The sequence below is a fragment of the Pseudopipra pipra genome, chromosome 1 (genome assembly GCF_036250125.1).
Source record: "Pseudopipra pipra isolate bDixPip1 chromosome 1, bDixPip1.hap1, whole genome shotgun sequence".
Taxonomy (NCBI): Eukaryota; Metazoa; Chordata; class Aves; order Passeriformes; family Pipridae; genus Pseudopipra; species Pseudopipra pipra.
Window position 1 is genome coordinate 5,329,006 of NC_087549.1, and position 25,945 is coordinate 5,354,950.

Sequence of the window (25,945 nt, forward strand, 5' to 3'; positions counted from 1 at the left end):
CAGTCAAAGGTTGAGCTCAATGCCCTTGGAGGTCTTTTCCAACCTTAATGATTCAGTAATTCTATCTTTAAGACCTCTTTCAACCCAAACCATTCTATGACTCTATGAATAAATAACAAATACTAGTTGAGCTTGTCTTCAGAGAAAAGAATACAAAAAATATGTTGGGTCATTCAGAGACCTACGTGAGTAATGAACAGAGTGTGGAAGGAAGCTATGTGATCAATTTAGCACCAGTCTATACCTAAAGTAAAGGATATACCTTCTGGATTCATAGTCTTAAAGCATAATACACGGTGGACATTGTTGGAGAAAAATGGACTGGAACAAATTGATAGCCTATATGACAATAACTCATGGGAAAAGGGTGTAGCATCTCAGTGTCCTATATAGTATATAGTATGATTTGCTCTATAAAATCACTTGGGGTAAGCTCTTACTTTTTTTGAAAAGTTATTTTGGTCATTAACAAACAAAAACATTTTTGACCCCCCAAATATCCATCCTCTTGCGGGTCTGTTGGGGTCTAAGCATCAAGCAGGTTAATTTGTGTGGTATGTGGACATCCAATATAAGATTTTTGAAGCACAAATGTACTGCTATGGTGCATCTAGTGCATCATTCATTTTAAGTCACTAAATGTCATTAAATCAATGTAAACATCACAGTAATACAGACCCGAACTAGTTCTTGGACTTATTCCTCTGCAGAGCAGAGCAGATTGGTATTGAAAATAAGAATGTACAACAGCAGCTGGAAAATATGCTCAGAGGTTTGTTTTCATTTTGCATTATGTTAAGTATTGTGCCGTGTATTGTTGTGGTCTGTGTTATGTTTTTTAATTTCTTTTGTGTTATCCTGCAGGGTGAACCAGGACCTCCAGGATTGCCTGGCACTTCAGTAAGAATTATTGTTTTTTCAGCTTTCTCATACTTTGTAGGGATTATTGCATGAGAAGAGAAGGTGGAAGTGAGGGGTGTGGGGATCTTACTGAAAGATGTTCTTAAATATTTCTGGTGGTTTTTTCTTTTTTTTCAAAAAAGTGAGACTATAGGCAGTGAAGATTTTTGAAGAAGGGAAGTGATAGGTTCCGACAAAGAGAAGCACTGCCACAATTTTGGGATATTGTGAGTGCCTCTTCAGGACTTGAAGAGGCAATGAAAGCACTCCTTGGGTGCATCAGACAGAGCAATACTATGACAGGACTGTGTGGTTTCTGACAGTCATTGAGTTGATTCCAAGTGGTCTTTGGTACATAGAGCCTGTAAAAGTCATAAAAGAAAATGAAATTCCAGAATTGAGTGCCTTTGACATAGACTCAGTGTGAGAGTTGGGGAGAGAGAAGAAAAAGGCAATTTCTGATGTGGGCGAATGATCTTTCCTTGGCTTATGTCTGAAAAAGTCCTGGTGGAATATAAGACAACCAGCACCCGATGTGCTGGAAGTACGGATGAAAAAAGAAAACTGAGAAAACAGGAGAATGGGGCTTATCTTTCCTGTGGCACTAGATTTATCATCCTTAGTGCATCCCTCCCTCTGCCTTCAGCAATGCCTTCACTGATGCCAGGGACATCACTGGCAGGGATGTAAGAATGTCCTGAGACTAATATTGTCTGTACGAAGAGATCATCTCCAAGTGAATGGAAGAAGATTTATCACGAAGTATGCAGAGGAGAGGTCTAGAACTGAGTTCTGCATGGACTGGTAATAAAGCAGTTAGGTAGTATACCTTTTACTAGCCAAAAAAATAGGATTAGTATTAGGAAACAGCACTCTTTGACTATGGCTGCTAAAGACAAGAATGAGAAGCTCCCTGGTAATCATGGGAAAGACAGCAGGCATTTACCTTACCCAGAATGTGGTAGAAAGCAAAGGAATGAGAAAAAGAATACTATGAAAAAACCCTCATGTTTGGGTAAGAACCTTTCACTGTCCTGCTCAAATGTGGTAGTAATGACGTGACAGGAGTTGCCAAGAAATTTTGAAAGATGCATATAAAAGCTGGAAATGAGCCTAAAGCTACAGCAGGTGGGTGCAAAACAGGCAGGGCATATCTCAAGCTGGTCTGCTGGTTATGTGATGCCTTCTGTGTTCAACTGATCTTTGTAACTTTGAGTAAAAGAAGATCTGGGGAATTGACTGACTTGTTTATATGATGAGATAATGAATTAAGTTCTTGCTGTTTATACAGCCACACAAATAATTTCATAGGTAACTGTGTCAATAGGTAACTTGTGTCAGCCTGAGCTGTTTAAATAGAAAACATCCCCCAGCCTTCAACAGGATTTGAAGAGCTGTAGGAGTTACTGAGCAACCCGAAGGAATAGCCAGGGGAGAAAAATACCCTGAGGGAGACCATCATACCCTTGCACCTTGTCTTTACTTTTTTCATTCTTTATGACTCTGCGATTCTATTGCAGGTGCATATTGAAGGCCTAAAAGGAGAGGAAGTAAGAGAGATTCAATATCTATTCTTTCATTGCAAGAATATTTTAATGTAATTCTGTTTTCTGTTCAGTTAGGTTTTTCTTTAAAATAATACTGTAAAAGTAAGGTGGATGGAAGCATTATCAGGAAATCAATAAATAAGTATTCCTATTTACAGTGGAGAAAATAAACAAGAAAGGAAAAAGGGCAATGCTCTTTTCAGGTGCAGTGAATCTAACGCGAACGAGAAGTACAAATTGTACTGTCAGCTATGCAATTATTTAAGAACAGGGAAGGGTTAATATTAAAGTTAAACTGTATTTGAGTTTTATGCCTCTTTTGTCTCTGAACTTGGACACTCAAACTGGGAAGCATATCCCGTGCTTCAGTCTGTTAGCCCTATGTATTAAAAAAATATATTTAAACTTGATTTTGTGTTGGTAGGTGCCTAATTTGCATTTAGCTGCTACTTAATATAATAATTTGCGTCATATAATCGATACTTTAAAGCCGCTCCGAGCTGTGCTGGCCTGGGGGAAAGGCCTTTTGAAGCTGTTCATGCAAGAATTGTTCTTCTCCACCATCAAACCTCCAACCCGCAGTGTTTTATTGGAATACTCATGATATCCCAGTGTCTTTGGTAGAGTTACTATCTTTAAAAAGCAAAGAGCCAGTTATGGATAAATGCCCTCTGAGTGTGGGTGGATCAGTCTGTGGACAGTCTAATGAGTGCTGATAATTCAAGTAGTCAGAGGTTTAAGGAGAAAACCAGCTGGTCTCTGCACTGTTTTTTTGGGACCTATGGGGAAAGGGGTGGTATAGGTCCTGTAAAGACAGACAACATGACTCATGTGCCCATGCACTTTTTCATAACGATATTTTAACTTTCTTTTTAAAAAAACACTTCTGTAGGGAAAGCCTGGGCCACGAGGACCACAAGGCCAACCTGGACTTCCTGGACCTCCAGTAAGTTGTTTCTCTCACTGTTTGCCATTCCAGAAGCTGAGACTCAGACTCCAAAACTTCATATGTTATTCAGGCACTAAGATATTTAAACAGTGCCCACAGCCTCCATTTTAATTCATTGCTGAGAGAAGGTGTTCTGCTGTGGATGGTCACTCTTAACACAGGGAGGTGGCACCCAGGACATGGGCAGACTTTGCCTCAAGGCTGTTGTCATGCAGAACCTCACTGGTTTTCTATTTCTAATGTCCTGTAGAGCTGTATAGGCAATCAGCACATCTCAGAGAGGCACTCACTGATAACTTGTGAGCTGTCACATCATGAAGGTCAGGGAACAGTTGCTGTCAAAGGCATTGGTGTTATGCCACAAGGTCTTGGTTAAAATATTTTGTGGATGAAAACTAAGAATTGGGTATGTGTGTTCACGTTTCCACAAAATTTTTGCAACAATTAACACATGCCAGCATTCTTAATTTCAACTTAAATTGCAGTTTATTTGAGTTATATTTTATAACCCAGCTCTGCAGGATATCTCATTTCAAATTGTCACTGCTGCCTCATTTGCAAACACTGTTTCCTTTCTTTCGAATTGTTCACTGTGTTTCACTGTCGATTGGCTTTTGTAAAATTGATGACATTGTGAAGATCTGTTACTTACATAAATCTGGTTTGAATTATGTAATTTAAATATAGTTCTGTGCTCTGTATTTAATCAGGGCATTGTCACTTTTCTCTATCTTGTTTTCTCATTCTCTTCTGCTCAAAGGACAGCATAAATATCAGGTAAGAGTTGCCTAAGTAGCCACACAGTAATGGTAGCACAGATCAGCTAGGAAATTGTTATACAGTTAATTAGTTTCTCTTACTCTGTTAACTTTCTAAAACTTTTCACTTTTAAAGGGAGAGCCTGGTCTAGAAGGCAAGCCTGGAGTTCCTGGTTTACCAGGTCAAAGGGTGAGTTTCTTTTTTTATTTATTTTGATTCTCAAGAGGCTTGGGATGCCTTTGTTCAATGAAGTTTGCTGCTTTCACCCACTTCACATATACTTTTCTACTTATTTAAGGATCCTAGAGGCCCAGATCCTTTCCTATCTTCCTTCTTTATGGTCCAGCAGCTTTCAGTATCTCTTGGAGTCCACAGGTTGTATGTAGTGTGATTTCTTTCCTTCCGTGTGCTTCCATGTGATTTACATCTGTCCCATACTGCCAAGAGGATTCTTGATACGGCTCTGAGTGTGTAGGGCCAGTAGTAACGTGGTCAGGTTGAAAGTTCAGAGAACTTTTTGTTGTCCTGGAAGTCAAATAAATGTAAATACGCTTACAATACTTAATGTTTTCCATTTTGTTTGGTCTGTACTCAAAGAGAAGGTCCCACAAAATGGCAGCTGGTGAACCATTCTCCATCAGGAGCTTAGTTTTCCTGTGTATGAAAGAATACTGGATTTTTTTCTGACACAGAATTATGTCTTCAAATATTTAAGTACTGCTAAAGTGTAAATTTCATGGTGGACCTGATGTTAATACATGTTAATTCATGCTCTGAAACTGCCTTTCCTCGCTTCAGCTTGTTCGCATGAAGAACATCTTCCAACAGATAAGAGTGGAAGTGAGACACCTGCTTAGCCTTCATGGAGTCAGTCACTTGGGTCTCAGTACTGCTGTTTGAGGGGTCACTTTTTTAAGTAGTCACAGAGACTTGATCATAGCTCATTCCTTAGAGGAGGTCATGGGGGTTGCCTTCAGTGCTTTGCACTTGAGTCAGCACCAGTGCTGTCAACAGACTGAGTGTGAGAGCACTGTCTATGAGCATGGGAAGGAGATGGGCAAAGGACAGTACAGGGAAGGAATAAACACCTTGGTAACTGGTTTTCTACAGACTTTTCATTGGATTGCATGCTATTAAATGGAGCTGTAAGCATGACTGTTAGGAATCTTCTCCTTGGGAAACGCTACATGCAGTCTTGTGTCAGCGCCTCAGTGGAAAAGGGTATTTACTTGCTTTCCTTTACTTTCCCAGTCCTTAGAAAACATCACTATAGCAAATAACTGTGCAGTGCTTTACTCATGAGTTGGTAAATTCAGAATTGTTCTGTTTTTAAAGCCTGCTGTTTCTTGAATAAGATTAATAGAGCATATTAGCTGAGTAAAGGACAGTGATCTGTCAGGACCTTCAACAGAACAGAAAATGCTGCTGCTAATGATCATTTGATTAGAGATGTCATTTGATCCATACTGTCTTTGATTTCTTCCCTAGACTCTGTTGTGTCTAGCTAGTTAGACTTCTCCTAAGGGTCTTTATTAGTCACCAGGCATCTTAGGTTAATGGATATATTTTTTTAAATTAAAGGCCATTATTCAGTGACTTAAAACATGAGATGAATCAAAGTCCTGGGTTTGGTGGATCTACACAGAACTTTCTGGGGAGCAGACAACACTCTCAAACTGAACCAAGCAAATGGGCTCTGTTCATTTTATTAGTCAGCTTCTTCCAAGTGTCTGGCACTTGATGTCTGCATTTTGACAACATCCTCAAGAGCACACTGGGGGAAGAAAGATTCTTTGCTGTTCTCACGTGTCCTGTAAGACCTATGAGTGACAGACAGTACTGTCTTGATTTTATTAAAACTGATTGAAAAAGAAGTAAAACTCTGAGAGACTGGTTTAATTTTAGAGTGGTTTTGTGGTTTTGTTTTTTTCTTTCCTCTGTTCCTTTCTTTCTCTTTCTTCTGTGAAATTGAAGAGAACTGAAGTACTTTGTTTCTTCTCTAAAGTATTTGACACCTGTTCTACTGAAATATTTGTTGGAAATAAACCAACTCCCCTTCTTGATGGACACAAAAGGTGCAGATGTATGACATGCTCCTGGAAAGCACTCAGATCTTTGGGCAATCCAGCTTAAACACAAGATTCTTCTGAAGTGTACTCAATGACTTGGATTTCAAGAATTTGCCTCTCTTTTAAATGATACAATTTCATTCAAATGATTGATATTTCAGAAGGAAACTAAGGGAAAACATTTATCCTGTAACAGTAATTCCCACACAGGCACGAGGTAGGAGCTAGGCCATTTTGAGTTTGATGTGCTGGACTGCATCTTAGTTTTTGCATTGTCAAAAATTTTCCAAGCTCAAAGTACAATCCCTACAAAACAAAACAAAACAAAAAAATACAGGAGTCTCATAGGATAGTAAGAATAGCCTTATGAAAAGAAAATTAATGGAAAAATATCTTTATAAAACAGTAACCTTTAATGAATGTCCTTCTTCATGTTTAAGACTCCAATGTGCATGAGTCAGGCAGATAAATAATAATAATTATTCCCCTTTTTTCGAGTTACTTCATGCTCAAAATAATTCGTGCAAAGCATAAAATGAGAGTTGGGTGTAAAATTAGAAGTTACTCTAAAATGCAAGACTCTTTTTGTGAGCTAATTGCAAAGTTTGGTGTCACGGTCTGTCAGTTTGGAGACAAGAAGAATGAGCACAGCTCCAGGAGCAAGTTACAAAGCAGAGGCCTCTGCATCTTTAATTCAGCTGTCACGTTTCAGCAGGTTTTCATGTACATGTGTCCACATGCCCTGAATGTTTATTCCTGAAGTCAGAACACTACAAAAAAGATTAACAGGCTTTTCTTGTCTCTTTACAAGTAGATTACAAGGCTTTGAGTCTCAGTAAGTGCCATATATTTGTTTTAGAGTAGAGCCTATAGGATTCTCTCAAAACTGGGGACTACTGGGTTCAGGGCACACCCTCCACCCAGAGAAGAATTGTTAAGAGCACTTGTCAATACAAGAAAAGTTTATCCCTGCTAGTTGTCATGGGACAGATAAAGTTAACAGACCTCTGAAGGGCTGCTGAGCTCTTCATATGTTCGATGGTGGGACAGAAATACACGTATTTGAGTTTCCATTCTTGACCCATCTCTTTCCTAAGTGGGTTGTTGCATATGATGTTCCTGTTCAGGCCAGTCACAACTTGAATTCGGCAGTCAACACTTTCCACTCTTATTGTATGAATTTCACTTGATTTGAACCACCTTAGACTTGCAGGGTCCAAGGGAAGGAGGTAGTTCATTGGTAACTCTAAGGGGAGAAGTGTAAATAATCCAGGAGAGAGAGGAGAATAAGTTTGCCCAGCAAATTAGGTAAACTATTTGGAAGGAGCCAGTCCCAAGATGTGGTCTTTCTTGATATCCAGAAGTCCTTATAAGCCTTTACTTTGCCACAACAGCCCTAATAATCACCTATAATCTGGCCAACTCTGACAGTATTTTCATCCTCAAGCTATGGAGATGCTCTCACTTCAAAATTTACTATTGTTATCTAATGCATACAGAGACTACAAAAGGCTGGTGCCTTCAGGGACCTCAAACATTGACTAACATTGCTGGACATCTTCTGGCTTCTCTAGTAATGTAGAGGTAAAAAGAAGGGGGTTAAATGGATAATCCCACGATCCCGCTTGATTACAGAGGAAACAGTTGGCATTTTTGTTCACAGTCATATTTATTCACAACTAAGGACATTTTCTATGTACTTGGTACCAAATTCACCTCTGTTCCTGGGGCCAAACATCAGAGAAAAACATGATAAGAAAATATATGGCCATTCTGGCTATTGGGACAGCAAGGTGGGAAACAATCTTGAGCTATGATACCTTTCAAACTTTCCCCTGTAGCAGAGTGGAGACAATATTTTCCTTGGTTTCCTGTCTTCTGTATAGTAGATACCTTTCTGATTAGTGGTTGTGTTTATATTTATTTGTAGGTGCTTAAAATGTTCAGATGACATTACCTGCCCTGACAAAGTTCAGCCGTGCAGAAATCAAAATGTAAGCAAATTAATAATATGAAGGGAAAAGAGATTGATGGTGTAGATTAAATCTGGAGTGAAGCAATTATTGTCAGTGAGGTAAAGACATCCATTTCCAATGAAACACATTTTTAACTGTGCTGTTTTTCAAATTGCTGATGAAGGCACAGAGCATATATCATGTAGTTGAAGGATACACATTCTTACACACTTAGCAGTGTAAGATTCTAACTTTCTAACTATAGGTAACAAAGCATAATTGCTGGGTTTCTCTGTCATATTATTAAGAAATGTGACATTTCACTGAGCTTTGCTCCATAATTTCTTCCAGCAAGTATTTCTGTCCTTCATAGACAGACTATAGTGACATGGAGCAAATCTGTTATAGTTTGATTTTGACCAACCTCCGAGTGGCCCAGATGTCCCCTTCACAATGGGAAACCACTCTCAGTCTCTCCGGTAGTATAATTGTGTGTTGCTTTAAGGGATTTCTTAGTGTTTGGAAAGCACCAAAGTTTCTCAGCATTATACCCAAGGAAAGGATAAAAGGCTCCTCTTGCATCTCTCATTGCTGCCACAGATTAGTGTGCCCAGGAAATAGCATGGAAACAGAACAGTGTGTTGGTGGGACATGAAGGAATTGGTTACACTGTGTTGTATGCTGGCCTCAGTGTTGTAACTGTGGAACCAACCACCTTGACCTGTAGCTCCCACATCGAGTGGCATGCAGGGATGCCCATCTCCCATGTCTGGCTCCACCCACTACATCCTGTATGATCTATTCAAAAGCTTATTTATTTATTTAAATGAGTTTTTTAACAGTGTCCTTTGCATGGTCACCTTGGCAGTTGGTAAAATGAGCATCTTTAACTTGAAAACTGACATTGAACCATGAGGTGGTATGAGTCCTCTGGGTTAAAAATGGTCTCTTTTTGGCTTTGACAAGAAAAGAAGTTATGGATGTTGGGAAAAGTAGATGGAACATTCATTAATAATGCATGCACTTGAATATATAATGAAAATTTTTATTGGTATTAGAGTTTTGGAAATGATTACAAAATCCTTCTGATACCCCAGGACCCTATAATCATTCCTTTAGTTTTCTTCTTATATTCTTCTGTATGTGACTTCTGATTTTTTCAGGTTTTTGGGTTTTTTTAATGATAAAAATAGTTAGATGATCAGATTCTGACACACCAGCTAATGAATCTCAGTCAATACCAAGGAAAATATGACAAAAACAAGTTTTGCTTGTGATATTTTAGCTTTTTCATTCATTTAAGTCAGTAGGAACCTGTTTCATAGGATTTCACAGATTATTCTGAGTTGGAAGGGACCCATAAGGATCATCGAGTCCAACTCTTAAGAGAATGGCCCATACAGGGAATGAACTGACAACATTGGTGTTATTAACACTGTGCTCTAACCAGCTGAGCTACTCTGGGGGGAGTAGTTGTTCATAGATGTTGTTTCTGGACACGTTTCAATAAAGAAAAAATAAAGGAAAAATTATGTATATGACTTTTAAGCATGTGTATTACCATTTATATCATCAGTGACACGAAACTTGCTTAATTGTATTTTCCTCCAAGAAGAAAATCAGTCTGGATGAGAAGTAGAAATGAGGGAGAGTCCCTTTTCTCTGTCTCTCAGACATTTACTTGACTCCTCTTGTACCCTCCTAGAATATTGCTAACAACTTCAGAAGCATTAATTATTTAGTGTCTATTACATACGAGGAAAGAATAGACAATTTTTATAAAATATGTGACTTGCCTGAAGTATCACAACAAGTCCACTGTTGGGTTGAGAAACAAACCCAACCTCTACCTTAACTTCAGTGCTACTCCATCCTTTCTTTCTCGTTTTACTCATGTAGGATTTTTTTCCCTTTGAACTATTTGAGGTCAAACCCATGGGAATACAAATGCTGCTGCATCTGTATGGTTGAACTCATCTCAAGGGTATACCCTAGATTCTGGTTTATTCTTTCTTTGCACCAGCAAAGGTCTCTGGTTCCTCTGGAGGGTTCTTTTCTGTATGCAGAAGAGTCAGTGAGCTCTGCCTCCCTTGGTGCTAATGCCAACCCTAGTTAGAAATACCTCAGGGACTCCTGTTTCCCAGCTTAGAGATCGTGAATCTTTTATATTCATCCATGCACCAGAGTTCTTAATTATTTTCTTTCTTAATGCATGAAGCAGTGCAAGGGACAGAAGTGAAACTTCTTGGCTTTGTTGGGGATGGGCGAAGGGCTTGACTATAGCAAGCAGAGTGTCTACACTTGGCACCTCCCTTGGCTGCATCTTATTCCCTGATCCTCTGTAGGGAGCAGGTGGGATTGAAGAGAGTAGGAGATGCCATGATGTGCATGAGAACAACTCTCAACTTCAGGACTATTGCCACAATCTGGGAGATACAGAACTGTCAAATACAACAGGAGTTTCACTTCCAAGTGGTGTCTGTTGCCTTCATTTCTAGCTTTTGTGATTTGTGTACCCACATTATGGTGATTTGCCAGTCTGGGGGTGAAAGACTTTGGAAATTCAATAGCCGTCTTCGGTTTGTTTTTTAATATTTGCTCCTCTGTTGAACATGCAGGGTAAAAAGGGAGAACCAGGATTCCCAGGAATCAATGGTCTGATCGGCCCTAAGGTAAGCAATGATTTCTTCATTTTCATATAATATGTGGAAAAACAGATTTTGTTGAAACAAGTGACTTGGAACCACAATGCAGGATGTATGATCTTCTCCTCTGTACCATATTTTAATCTGGTGTTTCTCCTTTAAGACCCAAATAATTTATCCTGTTGTGATTGAGAGAATGTCTCTCTGGCAGCATTTACTTTTACCTTCCACAATTTTTCATCATCTTTGAACAGGGACCTAAGGAGATGTTCTGTATGTGATTTCCCCATTGCTTTTACCTAGAGCAGCATCATTCCAGAAGGAAAGCATTGATTTGTGTTTTGTAATATTTAGGACAGTGTCTCAGCTAATTGTTGGCTGTGTGAATTGGCAATTGCAGACAGAGCTCCTGTGCTGCAGTCTTGAGGGAAGAAACAGTTTAAATTTATTTACTATTCAGAAAGAACACTTTGAGCACAGGACTGATTTTGTGGCTTTTGACATTCACGTTTCTACTTGTTATAGAGGAATAAGTGTTGGCTTGTTGAGGAAGCTAAAGACAGGGGCCTAAAAGCAAATGTTTGTTCTCTGTGTGAGGAAGGGGATGTCTTCAGTTAATGACCCCTTAGCTCCTTTGTTTTAAAGCTTTTGACAAGTTAGTGCTGTAAATTACACCACCTGTGCAACATCATAACATCATAAGGGGAAAATAGTACTGTGTGTGTTAAGAACCATCAGAGAGGATTTGGCTCCACCTTAGATCTGCCCTGTGTTATAATAACACTGACACTTACCTCTGGCTTGGTTTCTTGCTAACTTTGTAGACAAATTCAGCTGACCAAAGTCATTTGTAGGGCCACCCCTGCAACAAGAAAAATATCTGTGTGAATGTCCTCAAGAAGAAAGTCAGAACCTCGCATTTTGCTGAGGACTGAGGATAAGACTTAGCATTTCATTAATTCTCTTCTCAATGACAAATTAACAAACTGGACTTTGGCTTTAGCACTCTGTTTCAATAATTGGCAAAGTTTGGGGCAAGAATGACAAGCCTCCACTGCTACAGCTGTTGGTGATGTATTGCAACAAGCAGCACAGCGCCGGACAGCAGATACTGATTGTTCATTTATTTCCTCTGGCAAGCCGTGCCCTTGTAACCAGGAGAAACAATCTCAAAATGGTTTGTGTGGCAGACGTTTTGTAATGAGCTGTTTTCAAATGTCTGTGGAGGATGTCAGAGAAACAATCCAAAGGCTTGTGTCCTTGTGCAGGTGAAGTCTCTTGTGTCTGGCTGGGAACCTTGCCCTGCAAAACACCACTTGATACTGGTTTGCATACTTAAGGATTTTTTTCCTTTGGTACGTTATCTAGTCTGCAAGTATTTCAGCAGCAGCCTTCAAGAGGAATAAAGATGGTGTTTCTAATGGATTTAAAAGATTTTAGAATCACAGAATATTCTGACTTGGAAGGAACCCATAAGGATCATTGAGTCCAACTCTTAGCCCTGCACAGGACATCCCCAAGAATCACACCATGTGCCTGAGAGCATTGTCCAAATTCTTCATGAACTCTGTCAGTGTTACGACTGCCCCAGAAAAAGGGAGGGGGGTAACCGGGATTTTTATCAATAATTCCCTTGGGGTGGATTAGAGTGAAACGACACTGAATAATCGGTGTCTGAAAACATATACTGGGAAGGTTTATTTTAACAATTCTGTATCAACAGGCATGCTAATGTTAGAATTTTAGGTACTGTCATATAACAATGTGACATAGAGGTAACCTTTGGGGGGGGGGGAGAAAATGCATAGGGGAGAGAAAGGCAGGATAAGAGTAAGGGAAAGAAAAGCTGAGAGTGGACAGATGTATATAGTCACCCCCCACGGGGTCCAGCGATGAAACTTGATAGTTGCAGCTTCCATGTCTGTCAGTTGAAGTGGTGGCCTTGATCCGCCGGGGGTGAAGGAGGGAAGCCCCCACACTCCAAGAAGTTATGAGTTATTATATCCATGGTCAGTGTCACCGGCCATGCCTCGAGCCTCCAACCTCTCCCTGGGCCCTGCGCAAGAGCTACTTTGTCTGGCCTGCTTCCCACCCTTTTTCCCCGACTGTTGGGGGGGGGAGGGTGGGGTGGGGATGGGCTCCTATGGGCCATCAGAGGTACAATGCAACAGTCAAAAGCCTGCAAGCTTGGCTCTTGCCTTTTCAGGGCTTCACACCTTCAGCACTGGAGGGAGGGAGGGGCTGGATTGTTCATCAGAGGTATAATGCAAGTCAAAAGCCTGCAAAAGTCTCCTAGAATGCATAAATCATCAAACATTTCAGTCTCTGACAGTCAGGCAACTTGAACTCTTGGATTATTGAGTCCAATTCCCCGCTTTTGTTCAGTTTGGTTTTGTTTTCTTTTCTTTGGTTAGTTGGTTGTTTTTTTGCTCTTTTTTTTTTTTTCCCATTGGATAACATTGAAAGGTCCCCCTAAGCCTTCTGACATATTGAAAAGGCATTTTCCTTCATTTTGGAGGACGATTATTCTCCATGCATTATTTCTAAGATACCTGACAGTATTCATCCAAGTAATGTCACACTTTCTCAGTTCAGCTTCCCTGCAATTAAATATATATATGCATGAGTTAGCTATTTTATAAAAGTATCTGAGAAAATTACTGACACAGCATTAGGTAATTTTCTTTTCTGTACAACTTAAATAAAGTTAGCAAATTTTAGGTTAATTAAAACTGCATAGAATGCTAAACCCATTGAGGGATACCTAAATTGACTCTTCCTCCAAGCTAACTGCAAAAAAGGAAAAATGTTGTTCGTGTTCCTGCAGTGGCACTCTGTTGTGGACATATTACTGCAGATTTCCATATTTTTCTGTAGAGAAAATGCTTACATTCAGTTTGTTACAAAACTACTTTTCAACTTAATGGCACTTTTCGTGACATTAGATTTTTACAGCATTCTGTCAGCATTTTTCTTTTTTTTTCTTAATTAGGCTATGCCCCAAAAATACCCAGGAAGAAAAATGGTTTTCCTTATACTGTGGTTACATGGCTATTTATTGAAGTTATGTATGGAAGCCTATGTCAGCTGTTCCTGTGCTGTCTCCATGGCATTGAGGGACAAATGATTTGAGTTGGCTGTACATAAATTAGTTTAGGACATGAAAATAGTCCTCCTTTCCTCTGCTGTTTTAAATGTAAATATACTTTTGTTTTCTGACCTGATTACCTTCACTGAAAAGATGAAGTTATCAATAGCTGCAGTCACGTTCAGTCCAACTGAGAAGCCCCAGAAGATCAGGGAGCTGTGCAAGAGAACTGACCTAAGGGCTACTCCTGTGAGTCCCTTCCAGCTCATGTTATTCTATGATTCTGTGATCCAGTGATGAACTGGAGTTGAGATGAGTCAGTCCAACTCTCAAGGACCATTTGAGAGCTAATTTAAGTGTCAAACCCTGAAGCAGCAGCTGGGAGGCAACTTCTCAACTAGCCTGATGTTGGGGGTTGTTTTGCGACAATAGAGCAGCTGTAGCTTTGTCTCTCTCCTTGCACACACCAACTCAAACTAAATTTTAAGCAAAAAATATTTTAATATATTTAATTTTTGTTCCAAATCAGCTGTGGTGGTGAACTTGTCCCTTTGCCAATTTGCTCCAAATTGTCTAGTCAGCACCCCCAAAAATATGCATTTGTTTTCTAGAGACCTTTAGAAATAGTGCATCTTGCAACATAATTAAGCCATGGAATAGACACCTTGAGTATTTTTTCCCTTCTGGATGTGAATGATTTCCTGGTAGCAAGGACATAGACATCTGAACTCATATAGTGTTTTTGTTGTTATTATTTATTTGTACTATTTTAGTGTCCAGGAACCTTAATCATGGGCCAAACTTCTATTGCAGTAGACTGTTAAATGCAGACTGAAAAATGAGCATTTCTGTAAAGAGCTCTCAGCTGAAATAGATGGATGAGTACCAGGCAGGGGAAAACAGGCTGTGCATTTCTGCATGGCCACCTGAGATCTCAACACACCTTGTCTCTCCCATCATCTGGTGATGGGAAGTGCTCAGGGAAGGGCTGGAGGTGGTTGATGAGGTACTTTTGCAAATGCTTTTCTAGGCATGAGGGGTATCCTGAGGAGGAGGGAGACCTGCAGGCAGGCAGTGCACACTGAGTGAGCCATGAGGGCTGTGTGTGCAGGCTCAACAGGGATGGCAGATGACTCTCCAGTGCAAACCAAGGGCTCAGGCACTCTGAGCTGTATCACAGAATTCCCAGGGCTGGAGTTCAGCTTCAAATGCAAGCCCTTGTTGGGTTAAGGATGGCAATGCAGGTGTCTGTTCCTGTTGATGAAGATCCAACTAATAACATCAGTGGAACCTGAAACTCTCCTAAAAGAGGCACCTACAAGTTGTCCACTGAGCCATTCTCAATTCCCTGAGCTGAGTAGGTACATTCTGGCCCCCTGTGAGACAGCAAAAAAGCCAAAACTGTTTGAGATTTAAACAAAAATGTCATTCCTCACCCTCACAATAACTCTGGGCTGTTATTGAGTTTTGTTTTATGCTAGATGACCTGGTGGTATAAATAAGACTTGAGAGGAAGACCAGTACAAGCTGTACCTATTATGGTCATGGCTGGCAGTGATTTAATTAGTATAGACTTGTCTGTAGGGTGTGAGCTCAACCCCAGCTTTTCTTAAGTAATTCAGGAAATAAATGATCTCCTCTGAAATGCATGGTGTCCTTAATGTCCTTTTTATAATGCCAGTTAATACTACAAAATGTAAGAAAAGGATACGGGCCCCAGCTGCAAACTCAGATTGAATTCAAACTTTGCCAGTGCTGCTTGAAATTGGAAGATATTGCTCAGAGCTATCCTTAATAAGAGTTATACCTTAAAAAAAAAAATAAAAAAATTGTTCACCTGTGCAGATTAGTAACAATGCTGAAACAAAAGACCTTAAAGGAGGAGTTTTTTGTTGTTTTTCTTATTTGCTGCTCTGACTCAGTAAACCAACTCCAAGCAAACACATAGCAAAATAATTCTTCCTCTATAGACGAAAGAGATCATGTCCACACCTTACACTAAGTGATGAAATTAAACAAATACTGCCTTTCACTGGAAGCAGAAGACTCTCCTGGACAGAATGCTATGTAATCAGTACTTTTATAGAGCTGCAAAACCAGTTTGGAGAATTTTGGAGAATAAAACTTTTATTTTAAATTTAATGTTGGTACTCCAATTCCTGTTGGTAATCCATCTGTTGCAAGGACCGGAGAGCACATCCACTTATGAATTAAGACACTGACAGTGACTATAGGACACGTATTGTGAGTAAATACTGCGATCTTCAGCTCTTTAGGCTTTTGGTTTTCAGTGTCATTAGCAACAGCTTTTTTCTGTATCCTCTTACCTTTGCATTGATTTGTAAGGCAAGATTCAACAAAGAGCAACTTGGTGCTCTAATGCAGCATTACTGAAAAGAATTCAGTGATAACTTTAATTTCAAATTGAATATTAGGAAAAATTTCTTCACTGAAAGGGTGGTCAAGCACTGGAACAGGCTGCCCAGGGAAGTGGTAGAATATCTGTCCCTGGGGCTTTTTTAAAGATGTGTAGATGTGGTGCTTAGAGACATGGTTTAATGCTGGCCCTGGCAGTGCTGCGTTACTGGTTGGACTCAGTGGTCTTTTCCAACCTAAGCATTTCTCTGATTCTATAATTCTGATTCACAGTAGTGCTGCTGGTGGATAGTGTAGTACCTGGGATGAGAAATGAAAAGCATATTTGAGGAGCTGATCCCAGAATACACTCAGACGCAGCAGAGGAGAAATGGAGAGCTGGAGTAGCAAGAGAAATAGTGAGACACTTGGGCTGCCCCACACAACTATCTGCAACAGCCTCATTTCTCTTGGGAAAGGAGGGGAAATAAAGGAAAGACAGCACAAAAACGACGTGAAGGGTCTGTATGGTCTTTCTGAGAGATGAAATCACAGGGAACAATTGATTTTGAAGTGAAGACGAGCACAGACAGTGGAGGGGAAAAGGCTGTCAGCTCCTTAGTTACTAATTTTGCTCTAACTGTGGCAGCAGACAGGATGCTTCCGTATGTCTCTTCTTCTAACACTGGTACAGTGTTAAAAAGCTCAGACCACAATCTGTTTTAATATCATCTAAGGGCTTATCTAAGCCTTTCTCGTGGTGTAAGAGAATCCAGTCATCAGCATGGAACAATATACAGAAAATATGTCTGTGCAGGCTTTGCCTCCAGAGACACATATCTGGGAAAGCCATCAGACTTCACTTTTCATCATGGAATGGCATTTGTTCACCTCCCTATAAGACTTAGTCATCCCTTCTTTCACGGAAAAGAGATTTAAGCCTACAGATGGAGTCACAGACCAAAGTTTCTGTTCCTTCTCAGAGATTCCTTAGGGAGTGCAGAACCTAAATCTTAATAGCTCTGCCTTTCCCAGCCTGTCTTTCAGCAAGGTATGCACTGGAAGAGCAGTAGATCCTGGAGCACAGGCACGGCTGTTCCTCCAGTATAGTGTCAAATTTCTTTCCTGAGCACTGTCCTTGCATTATATCATCTAAGGAATGGAGCTGGATGAAACACAAACTTGAAGAAATCCACTCCCTACATTGTTTTTGAAGATGTCCCAACCCCTGACACACACATTTCTACGCACTATTTGGATTTTAGATTGTAATGAACATTTGAAATATTTTTTGTTTCAAAGCAACAGTTTTAAAATATTTTATTTTAAACATTTTGATAAAAGATCCACGTTTTGCATTTGTTTTCCAAACTGAATTTGTGTAGTCCTGTTTTAGAATCAAGTTTTCATGTACCAGTTTTTGTTTCAACATGTACAAAGCACATATCAGAGTTATCATCCAGAAAAAATGCACTCTGTGATTATTTCCTTCTTGATCAGAGTTTTAATGGGGTAACATTGGAGCCTGGATTTGGGACAGAGGCTTTCATCTGTATAATTCATCAAATGTAAAAGGTGATTGTATAAATCAGGTACTTTAATCTGGATTCACTTACAAATGGAAGCAAAGAATACTGATGGTGTGAGATTTATGAGGTGCATATTGCACACAGTCCTGCTGCTGTAGTTTTATGGTACTGAAGTTTTTTAAACACAAATAAATGCTGTCATTTTTGTCCATTCTAATACTTAAAAAGAATATTCCTTGCTCTGAATTATACCCAGAAGTCAGGAGAAGGGCTACAATAACAGATATTATATAGAAGTGAGACAGAATTGCTCTGCATGGTAGCAAAAGAGAGAGCTCTATAAAGGACATTTATGATATATTTCTACCATTTTATGTCTCTTTATACCATTTATGTCTCCTTGTACCATCACTTGCTATAGCTCAGGTTGCAGAAAGTGAGACACTCAGTTGGACTGCACATCAGTCAGCTGGAGCAGGCTGTCAGCACCCTGGGCATCTCCAAGGGATACTGATGGTCATTGCACAAAAGTGTTCTTTCTATGCCCATCTCAGAGAAGATTTTATCAGAAGAGCTTCCCATTAGTGAATGTACCAGTTGTTGGTGCAACATGTGGTGAAGCTGTAAACCAATTTGGAATGATATCCTGGATAATTATCTCTTGGAGACCAATGAAATGGAATTATTAGTGTCAATTTAGGAAAAAGATCAGTGGGCTTCTATTTCAAGACTTAATGGTTGCATAAGGTTATTATGGTCTAGAATATGGAGAGTCTAAGAGAATAATTAGAAATTGTCTTGGATACTGAGAATACCAAGGGTTACTGAGAAATAGTTGGGATGAGGAGAATGTATAGCCTAACATTTTAGGGATTACACTGTTTGCTGACAGATGCTTGAGTAAGACTTTGCTTTTAGGTCAGATTGACACCTCTCAATCTGTCACTATGTGAGGTAACTCACATCGTACTTGAAGTTCCTTGGGTCAAGGCTGGGCCCTGCCTGGGGTTTTTCACCTCTTGGTAGAAGTTCCCTGTTGTAGGGCCATGGAGCACATGTATTTCATGGTGGGTGATGGTTCACTTTTTGGCAGAGAGAACAAGAACAAAATTAAATTGTTAGGAAGAAACCACTGGAATTGTCAAGGAAAGCCTGCAAAGATAAATGTCACAATTTCTTTCCTGCACTTACACAAAGTCCAAGCTGAATCATTTTGTTGTTTTTCTAAATCTTTGCTGCCTTCTATTCTGCCCACTCTTCATGGAAACCCCTTCCTGGAGCCCAAACCTTCTGTAGGGCCTCTCTCAGCAAGACCATATAGAGGTGGAGTAGGGCCAAGCAGAATTTCCTTGTCCCTGGTGTCTGAGGTCAATCCATCCAGTTGTGCCTACAAACAGTTGTGTCTGAGTGTGGTCTTCTATCTTCTTCTAGACTAGTTTGGACTGTTGAGTTTTATTTTGAATGGTGAGGTCTTTTTTAAGTGATGGATGGTCTTGACCAAGTGTCTCCTGATGTGTCTAGAATCTTTAAGAGCGAGACCCACCAGCAGGATTCACTAAGAATTATATCACCAGCTTCAGAGCATCCAAAGGCACTTCTTTCTGGGGATGTTATAGCTGTGTTCATATCTGAGGCACTCTACAAATAATTTTAACAGGATAACCCCATGCCTGTTCTGAGTTGCAATGAATGCAGATCATGGGAGGCAAGCGCATCTACAGGACTCTTTTTTGATCACTTTGCCCCATCTATTGGTGAGAGGCTGTCTTAGCTTCTGACTGAATTTTGCCAGTGTATTCTATAAAGATCACTTATTGCCACAATCTCAGTCAAACCATACCACAAATAGCTCCTTTTTTACACTGTTTTCTTCTTCTTTTCAGCTACATTTCTCCTTAAATGTAAATGCTAATATTGATTGTAATACCTTAATATTGAATGGTGACAGGGAAAATACTGTCTTGCCATTTTCTATCTTGTATCAATTGCTCAGTTTCAAATCCTTACAGAAGGTTTGGGTAGGATAGGGGAGTTGTTTGTTGGGTTTTAAGTACAATCACACCAGAACTTCCCTATGTTGAAAACTGAAAAGTAATGAAATTGTCATATTAGAACATGGAGTGAGTTAGCCAGGGTAAAATCTCAACTCAGTCATATATCCATTTCTCACATCCATCCTCATGCTGTTTGCTCAGGTCCGGATCCAAAAAATACATGAACACGTGCTTTGTTCTGAGCACAGGAGAAATCCTGTCTTGTCTACAGGGGAAGCTGGCGGTAACAAACACCTCTGCATCTCAGGCGACATATTAGGGCCTGTCAAGTCTGGAAACAAATTTCTCAGCTAGGAAGCCGAATTTAACAATTTGCTCAATACAAAAATAAATCCTTCTGTACATCAGATGGCTACTGAAAGAGTATTTTTCCTGAGAGAAACAGCTGTTGAAGGAAGATGAGTAAGAGTGTTAAGATATTTTCAACTGAATGTGTCCATTGAGGTATGAGTTCTTGAGGACCTTTTACTACCAACCAGGTTGATGTAGAGCAGCAAAATGGTGGTGCATTTGTTTGAAAACACTTGAATCACTGCAGTGTTTCCCTGGACACTTGGATTCATATTTTTACCCCCACCCCCTAAAAAGAAACAAGCTCAAACCACAGGCCTGTTCCATTCATTAGTTACTTTCAGCAAGGTTTTTGCAGAGGTAGATCATTCGCTTTGAAGTAACATGAATGAAGGTTAAATTAGATTGGATGTTCCAAGGGACCCGCTGGTCAGGCTTTGTGTTGTAGGTACCATTCATGGCCTTCAGTTCCTCTGTCTCTTGTACTGGAGTGGAGGATGGAGCTTACCTTGTAGCACAGTGGCTTAAGCAGAAGATCTTATTCTGTTTGTGATCATGGATCCCTTGGAGCTTATTTTGGTATCTTGCATTTTTTGGGTAGAAGTTAATGAAATAAAGCTCAGTGCTTTTGCCCATTTTCTACAGGGCCCCAACCACACAGAGAAGGACCTGAGGCTTTCAGCCCCTATTAGAGAGTTTGATAAACTGGCTTTGCTTCCTGTCTTGCAGGGACCTCCAGGGCCCCCAGGCAGCGCTGGACCCCCTGGACCACCGGGAGCACCGGTAAGAAAGCTTGGGGTTTTTTTGTTTCACATCAAGGAGAAGGAAAAACAGCTGGGGATAATTTTAGGTCATGGTTTTCAGAGGGAACAGAGTTAGGGCCTCTGGCAATGTGTGTTTTCTCTTATATTTTCTCACTGCAAAGCCACAGCTGGTCCTAGAGGACAGTTTCTCTGTGCTGAGCCTTGGAGACATGACGGTGCTCCCTGGGGATAAGGGTTATGTCTACAGGACTCCCCACAGCAGAAACCTGACTGCCATGGAAGGGGAAACTGCACTTTGATTGAAAGCAGCCATCTCCAGTGAGGCTCCTGCAAAGGACAGATTTACTGATTACTTTTTTTAATTCTGATTTCATTTTTCAGGGACTGCCAGGAGAGATTGGTGTTTCTGGTAAAACGGGGCCACCCGGACCACCTGTAAGTGTTGAGGAACTGTTTAGCTCACCTCCAAGCTCTCCATTACTTCAAATTGTTTAAATCTCATGTCTACTTCATTTCCTGTACCTTATCTGCACACAAGGTTTTAACATGGGCTCCAACAACTTCACCTTTAATGCAGACATTAGTCTCTGGTGCCTTTTGTGAATAAGAATTTTACCAGGTACAGCCCCACTATTCCTACACAATGGGACCATGATATTTTCTTTATATGATACTTTTCAAAAGTCTTTGTGCATTTTACACAATATTGTTTTTCCAAACCTGGAATTTCCTGAATCAGGCCAAATAACTTGCAATTAAAATCTCAGATTAAGCAGAACATAGAAATTTCTGTTGGGTCTTAAGTCAAGAAAAGTAAATTATTCAATACTTAGTGCAGAACTGCCACCTACAGCCTGCAATGTTTGGGAATAGACTGACGCTCAGAAAGGGAAAAAAGGTTTTTCTCACTATTTTAAATGCATTACAGGAAGTAATTTTATTTCTTATCCTGTTGGACCATTCAGTCACTGCATGTTGGGTAATTTAATTTTAGGAGTCTATATACTGTATAAGAAATTACTAATATTTAAAAGGAGAAATAGATGTAAAAAATTCTTTATGGTTATGAATGATAGAGACTTATAAAGAATAAATTTTAATGTAAGTAAGATAAGTGAAACTTTATTTAACAATCCACAGTGCATAAAAGTGCTTTACTGATGTTTCTCTGTAACAACACTGACATCCAGTGGTCACTCACTAAAACTGGGGTACTGGAAAAAGGGCCAACCAAATATGTGCAATGTGAGAATTTTTGTGTGTTTTGAGTCACAGTAGGAAAAAAAGGTAAAACAAAAATCCATGAGGTGGTTCTTTTCTTAAACTTAGGTGAGTAACGGGAGGCATGAACTGAGAAATATTATCCTGAGTTTGATGATAATAATTTGAAGAACTAGCACTTACAGGTTATGATTTCCTCTTATTTAGGGGTTGCCTGGCAAAGATGGACTCAGTGGGCTTCCTGGGCTTCCAGGCCAAAAGGCAAGTGACACCATGTAGCTGGGATTAAGCTGCTCACCTGGGCAGATCACTGGGGTGAGCTACCGAGGGTAGGCGGGAAGGTTGGCACATCTCCAGAGTCAAACACCCCCCCACCCATCCCACACTTCTGAGCCACCAGTGAAGCTCCAGGACCAAGTCAGCTGGTGTGATTGCACTGCCCTGAGTCGTGATGAAGATGGAGCTGGTTGTAAATACAGCAGGGAAGAGAGATCCTCTTCCAGTCTTCAACTACTATATCCTATTTGGCAAACACAGCTCAGCACTGGAAGCAGAGAAGCTTCTACTGTCATTCAGGAAATCCGGTGACTCTGGCAAGTCAAGACATATATCCAAGGCACAAAGAAGAAGAACAAAGAAATGTAGCAGGCTCCAAAAATGTTAATTTCTTTCCCCCCTGAACAGCTGGAAAGAAGAGATGCCATCCCCCTAAGCCATCTCTAGGTCTTTGTAGCAGAAGGATGATTCTTTATTATGTTCTACTTCTTATGCCCCATTTGAAAGCTTCTCTAAATGACAGATTGTGATGAGTTGTCTCCTCTGTTGTCTCTACAGTGGGAGAAGGGAGATAGGAGATTTGGAGATAGTAGATTTAGAGATAGGATACACTCTGTTTGACCTGCCCTCCCTATGAAAATAAGTGGCAAAGAAATGTACCATATTATGACTAAAAAGGCCAAAGTAGGCTTTGGGGATGATGATGCCATATTGGATTAAGGGCAACAGCTCTTAACCATCTGTTGCCTTGGACTGCATTGGCAACAGCGTTCTTCCTTATGATACTTGGGCCCAGGTCTAGCAGAGTCTCCAACTCCCATTTATTGATGAGTAAAGATGAGAAATTTGGAGCCCACAACATACTTCTGATGTTAAATAAACTTTGGATTTTATCCACAGTCCTTTGTAATACTTACTGCACTTCCCACCTATGCAGCACATTTCAACCACTGCAGCCTCTGCTGTCCATGCTGATACCACTGGCATTGGAAGATAAGTTTCAAAGTGTTTACATAATGGATCCAGTGACCAAGGTCCCAGTCCCAAAATTATATGTTTGTTTTTTTTTTTTCAAAACACTTTCTAACTTTCTAAGCACATATAGTTTGAAGAAACTGAATGGAGGTGTTGTTTTTCAAATAATTCATTATGGGCATCTTTAATATAACAGTGGTTCACTTTGTGTCATTCCAGAAGTTTTCCAGTAGGGTGACAGGTGCTGGAGATATGATTCTACTTGAAAGGAAATACATTCCAGGAACCATATTCTCACACAGCTCAATTTACACCCTCAGGCTGATACTGAGGAGTTGAGTTAAAATATTCCTTACCATTGTCTGCAAACACGCTACACTATCAGAGGAGTTGGAGTATTAACTTCTTGTGTTCCCTGCAGGGAGAACAGGGGGAAAAGGGTGAGGAAGGCTTTCCTGGAAAAGCTGGCCCTAAGGTAAGGGATTTTATTTCACAGTCTGATGTAGCCGCAGAGTCAATCAAGGTATGATTTTGGAAGGTCTTGTACTGAAGTCAGAGAAATCTTACTCTCCTTTAGTTGGAGACATAAGTGAATGAGCAGATGAGGCTCATTACCTGTCAGAGTTCGTGGTGTTCAGAAATACCAAACCCTATTTTATGCTGCTCCCTCAGGCCTAAGTGCGTGGGGAGACCTGACCTGGACTTTGTGTTGGCTCCCTGTGTTCTGCATTCCCAAGCCATCAAAAAGGCAATTTCAGTGCCTTATGACATGTTGGTAGACCAACATGGGCCAGGATAGTAGCGGATATATTTTACTAAAGAGAAAATATACCAAAGGGTCAGGTCCTTATGGTGGTAAAGTTTTGCTTTTGTTTTTCCAGGGTGAACCAGGGAGCCGTGGCCAGCCTGGTGAGCAGGTGAGCAGGAAAAATAGTCCTCAGAGAAAAGCCTACCTGTCAGAGTAATATAAAGTGACCACATGCGATAACAAAACCATTTGCCAGTGACAAGATCTGTGCATGTCATTTGCATCTGCAGTTGAAGATGCAACAGATGGGGGGGATGAGACTTATGGTTGAAATGAGTAAAGCAAAAATTTCAGAACAAAGATGTGTAAAATCCAACTTTTCATTATACCCTGGAAAAATGAAATCATCTTATTCCTGGTGGATAGGGAAGAATAGGAGGGTAGAGTGGCTTCAGTGCTTAGTTTCCTTCACACCTCAAATTAATGCATAGTGGTGGTTCTGGAAGATGATGTTTGATGCAAGAGGTGATGCTGTCACTTCTAAGTTGTAAATGCTTGCTGACTGTTACATAGTTATCTTAGTTACCTAACCATAGATGTTGACATTGTCATCTGCATGTCAACTTTCCAACTGCATTATGAAGTTCTGTTGAAAGAGAAGTCTGTATAATAGAGTCTTGTATACTAAAATTTTTGGGGTGCAGGGTATATACCAGCAATGAAAAAGTCTTAGAGCCAAATTCTTCTTACTCCTACCAGTTTTAGTCTAATCTTCTGCTGTAAAGACCAAATAGGAGCATGGTCATGGCCTCTGCTCCCATGTTGGCTTATGCAATAAAGCAGAACATACACCACCAACTGGACCTGGAGGGAATAAGGGAAGAAGCAGTGGTGGGAGTCAGTCTCTTCCACCAGGCAACAAGTGACAGATCAAGAAGAAGTGTCCTCAAGTTGCTTCAAGGGAGATTTCAGTTGGATATTAGGAAAAATTTCTTCACAGGAAGCATTGTCAAGCACTGGAACAGACTGCCCAGGGAATTGGTGGAGTCACTGTCACTGGAAGTATTCAAAAAATGTGTGGATATGGCACCCTAGGACATAGTTTAGTGGTGAACATAGTGGTGGTGCTGAATTGATGGTTGGACATGATCTTAGAGGTCTTTTCCAAACTTAATGATTCTATGATTCAATGATTGAAGGAATAAAGCTCCAATTCTGAGGTACAAATTGAGGTTTATTGGGATAAGGCACTTATTAAGTGGGTAACAATTACACGACCCTGTGAGTGGGGACTGTTCTGCTTCTATTCCAAAATTCCTTATAATCTACCTAATAGGAAACACTCATTTCAAAGAAAAGTATCCTCGCCTGCGATCCCAGGTAAGGGGAGATCAACAGGGCATGGGCAAATCATTCGTCAGGAGCACATCAGGCTCCCAGGGACATGCCAGGCTTGCAGTTTCCAGGTAGGCTTGGTTCCAGTGCAGCAAAGGGTCAGACCCCAACCAAAGCACTGCCCCTTGGTCAGAATCATTTCTCCACACAAAGCTGTTTTGAATTCTAACACCACCTTCCAAAACACTTGCTCCTCTCTTGACAGCATAGTGTTCTCCACACATTTCATACATGTTCTCTTTTCTGTCACCTCAGTCATGAATTAGATACTGAATAGTGCAGACCCTTAGAGGACTTCACTTTGTATATCCTCTGAATTTTGACAGGAAACAGCTCATAGCAGGTGTGTGAATGTTGTTTCTTCAATCAGTTGTACATCATCCTCCAGAGACCCTTCTACACTACATTTCTGTGGTTTACTGATG

At 40.3% G+C, this 25,945-nt stretch overlaps 1 protein-coding gene across 1 annotated transcript in view; it reads left to right on the forward strand.

Moving 5' to 3' along the window:
* Positions 1-25,945, forward strand: part of COL22A1 (collagen type XXII alpha 1 chain) — a 222,523-nt gene that overhangs the window by 135,942 nt on the left and 60,636 nt on the right. The window contains exons 20-29 of the mRNA XM_064644186.1: positions 865-900; positions 2,421-2,450; positions 3,340-3,393; positions 4,291-4,344; positions 10,798-10,851; positions 20,871-20,924; positions 21,287-21,340; positions 22,334-22,391; positions 23,803-23,852; positions 24,259-24,294. Coding sequence (XP_064500256.1) covers positions 865-900; positions 2,421-2,450; positions 3,340-3,393; positions 4,291-4,344; positions 10,798-10,851; positions 20,871-20,924; positions 21,287-21,340; positions 22,334-22,391; positions 23,803-23,852; positions 24,259-24,294 — 480 coding nt within the window. The remainder of the gene's footprint in view (positions 1-864; positions 901-2,420; positions 2,451-3,339; positions 3,394-4,290; positions 4,345-10,797; positions 10,852-20,870; positions 20,925-21,286; positions 21,341-22,333; positions 22,392-23,802; positions 23,853-24,258; positions 24,295-25,945) is intronic.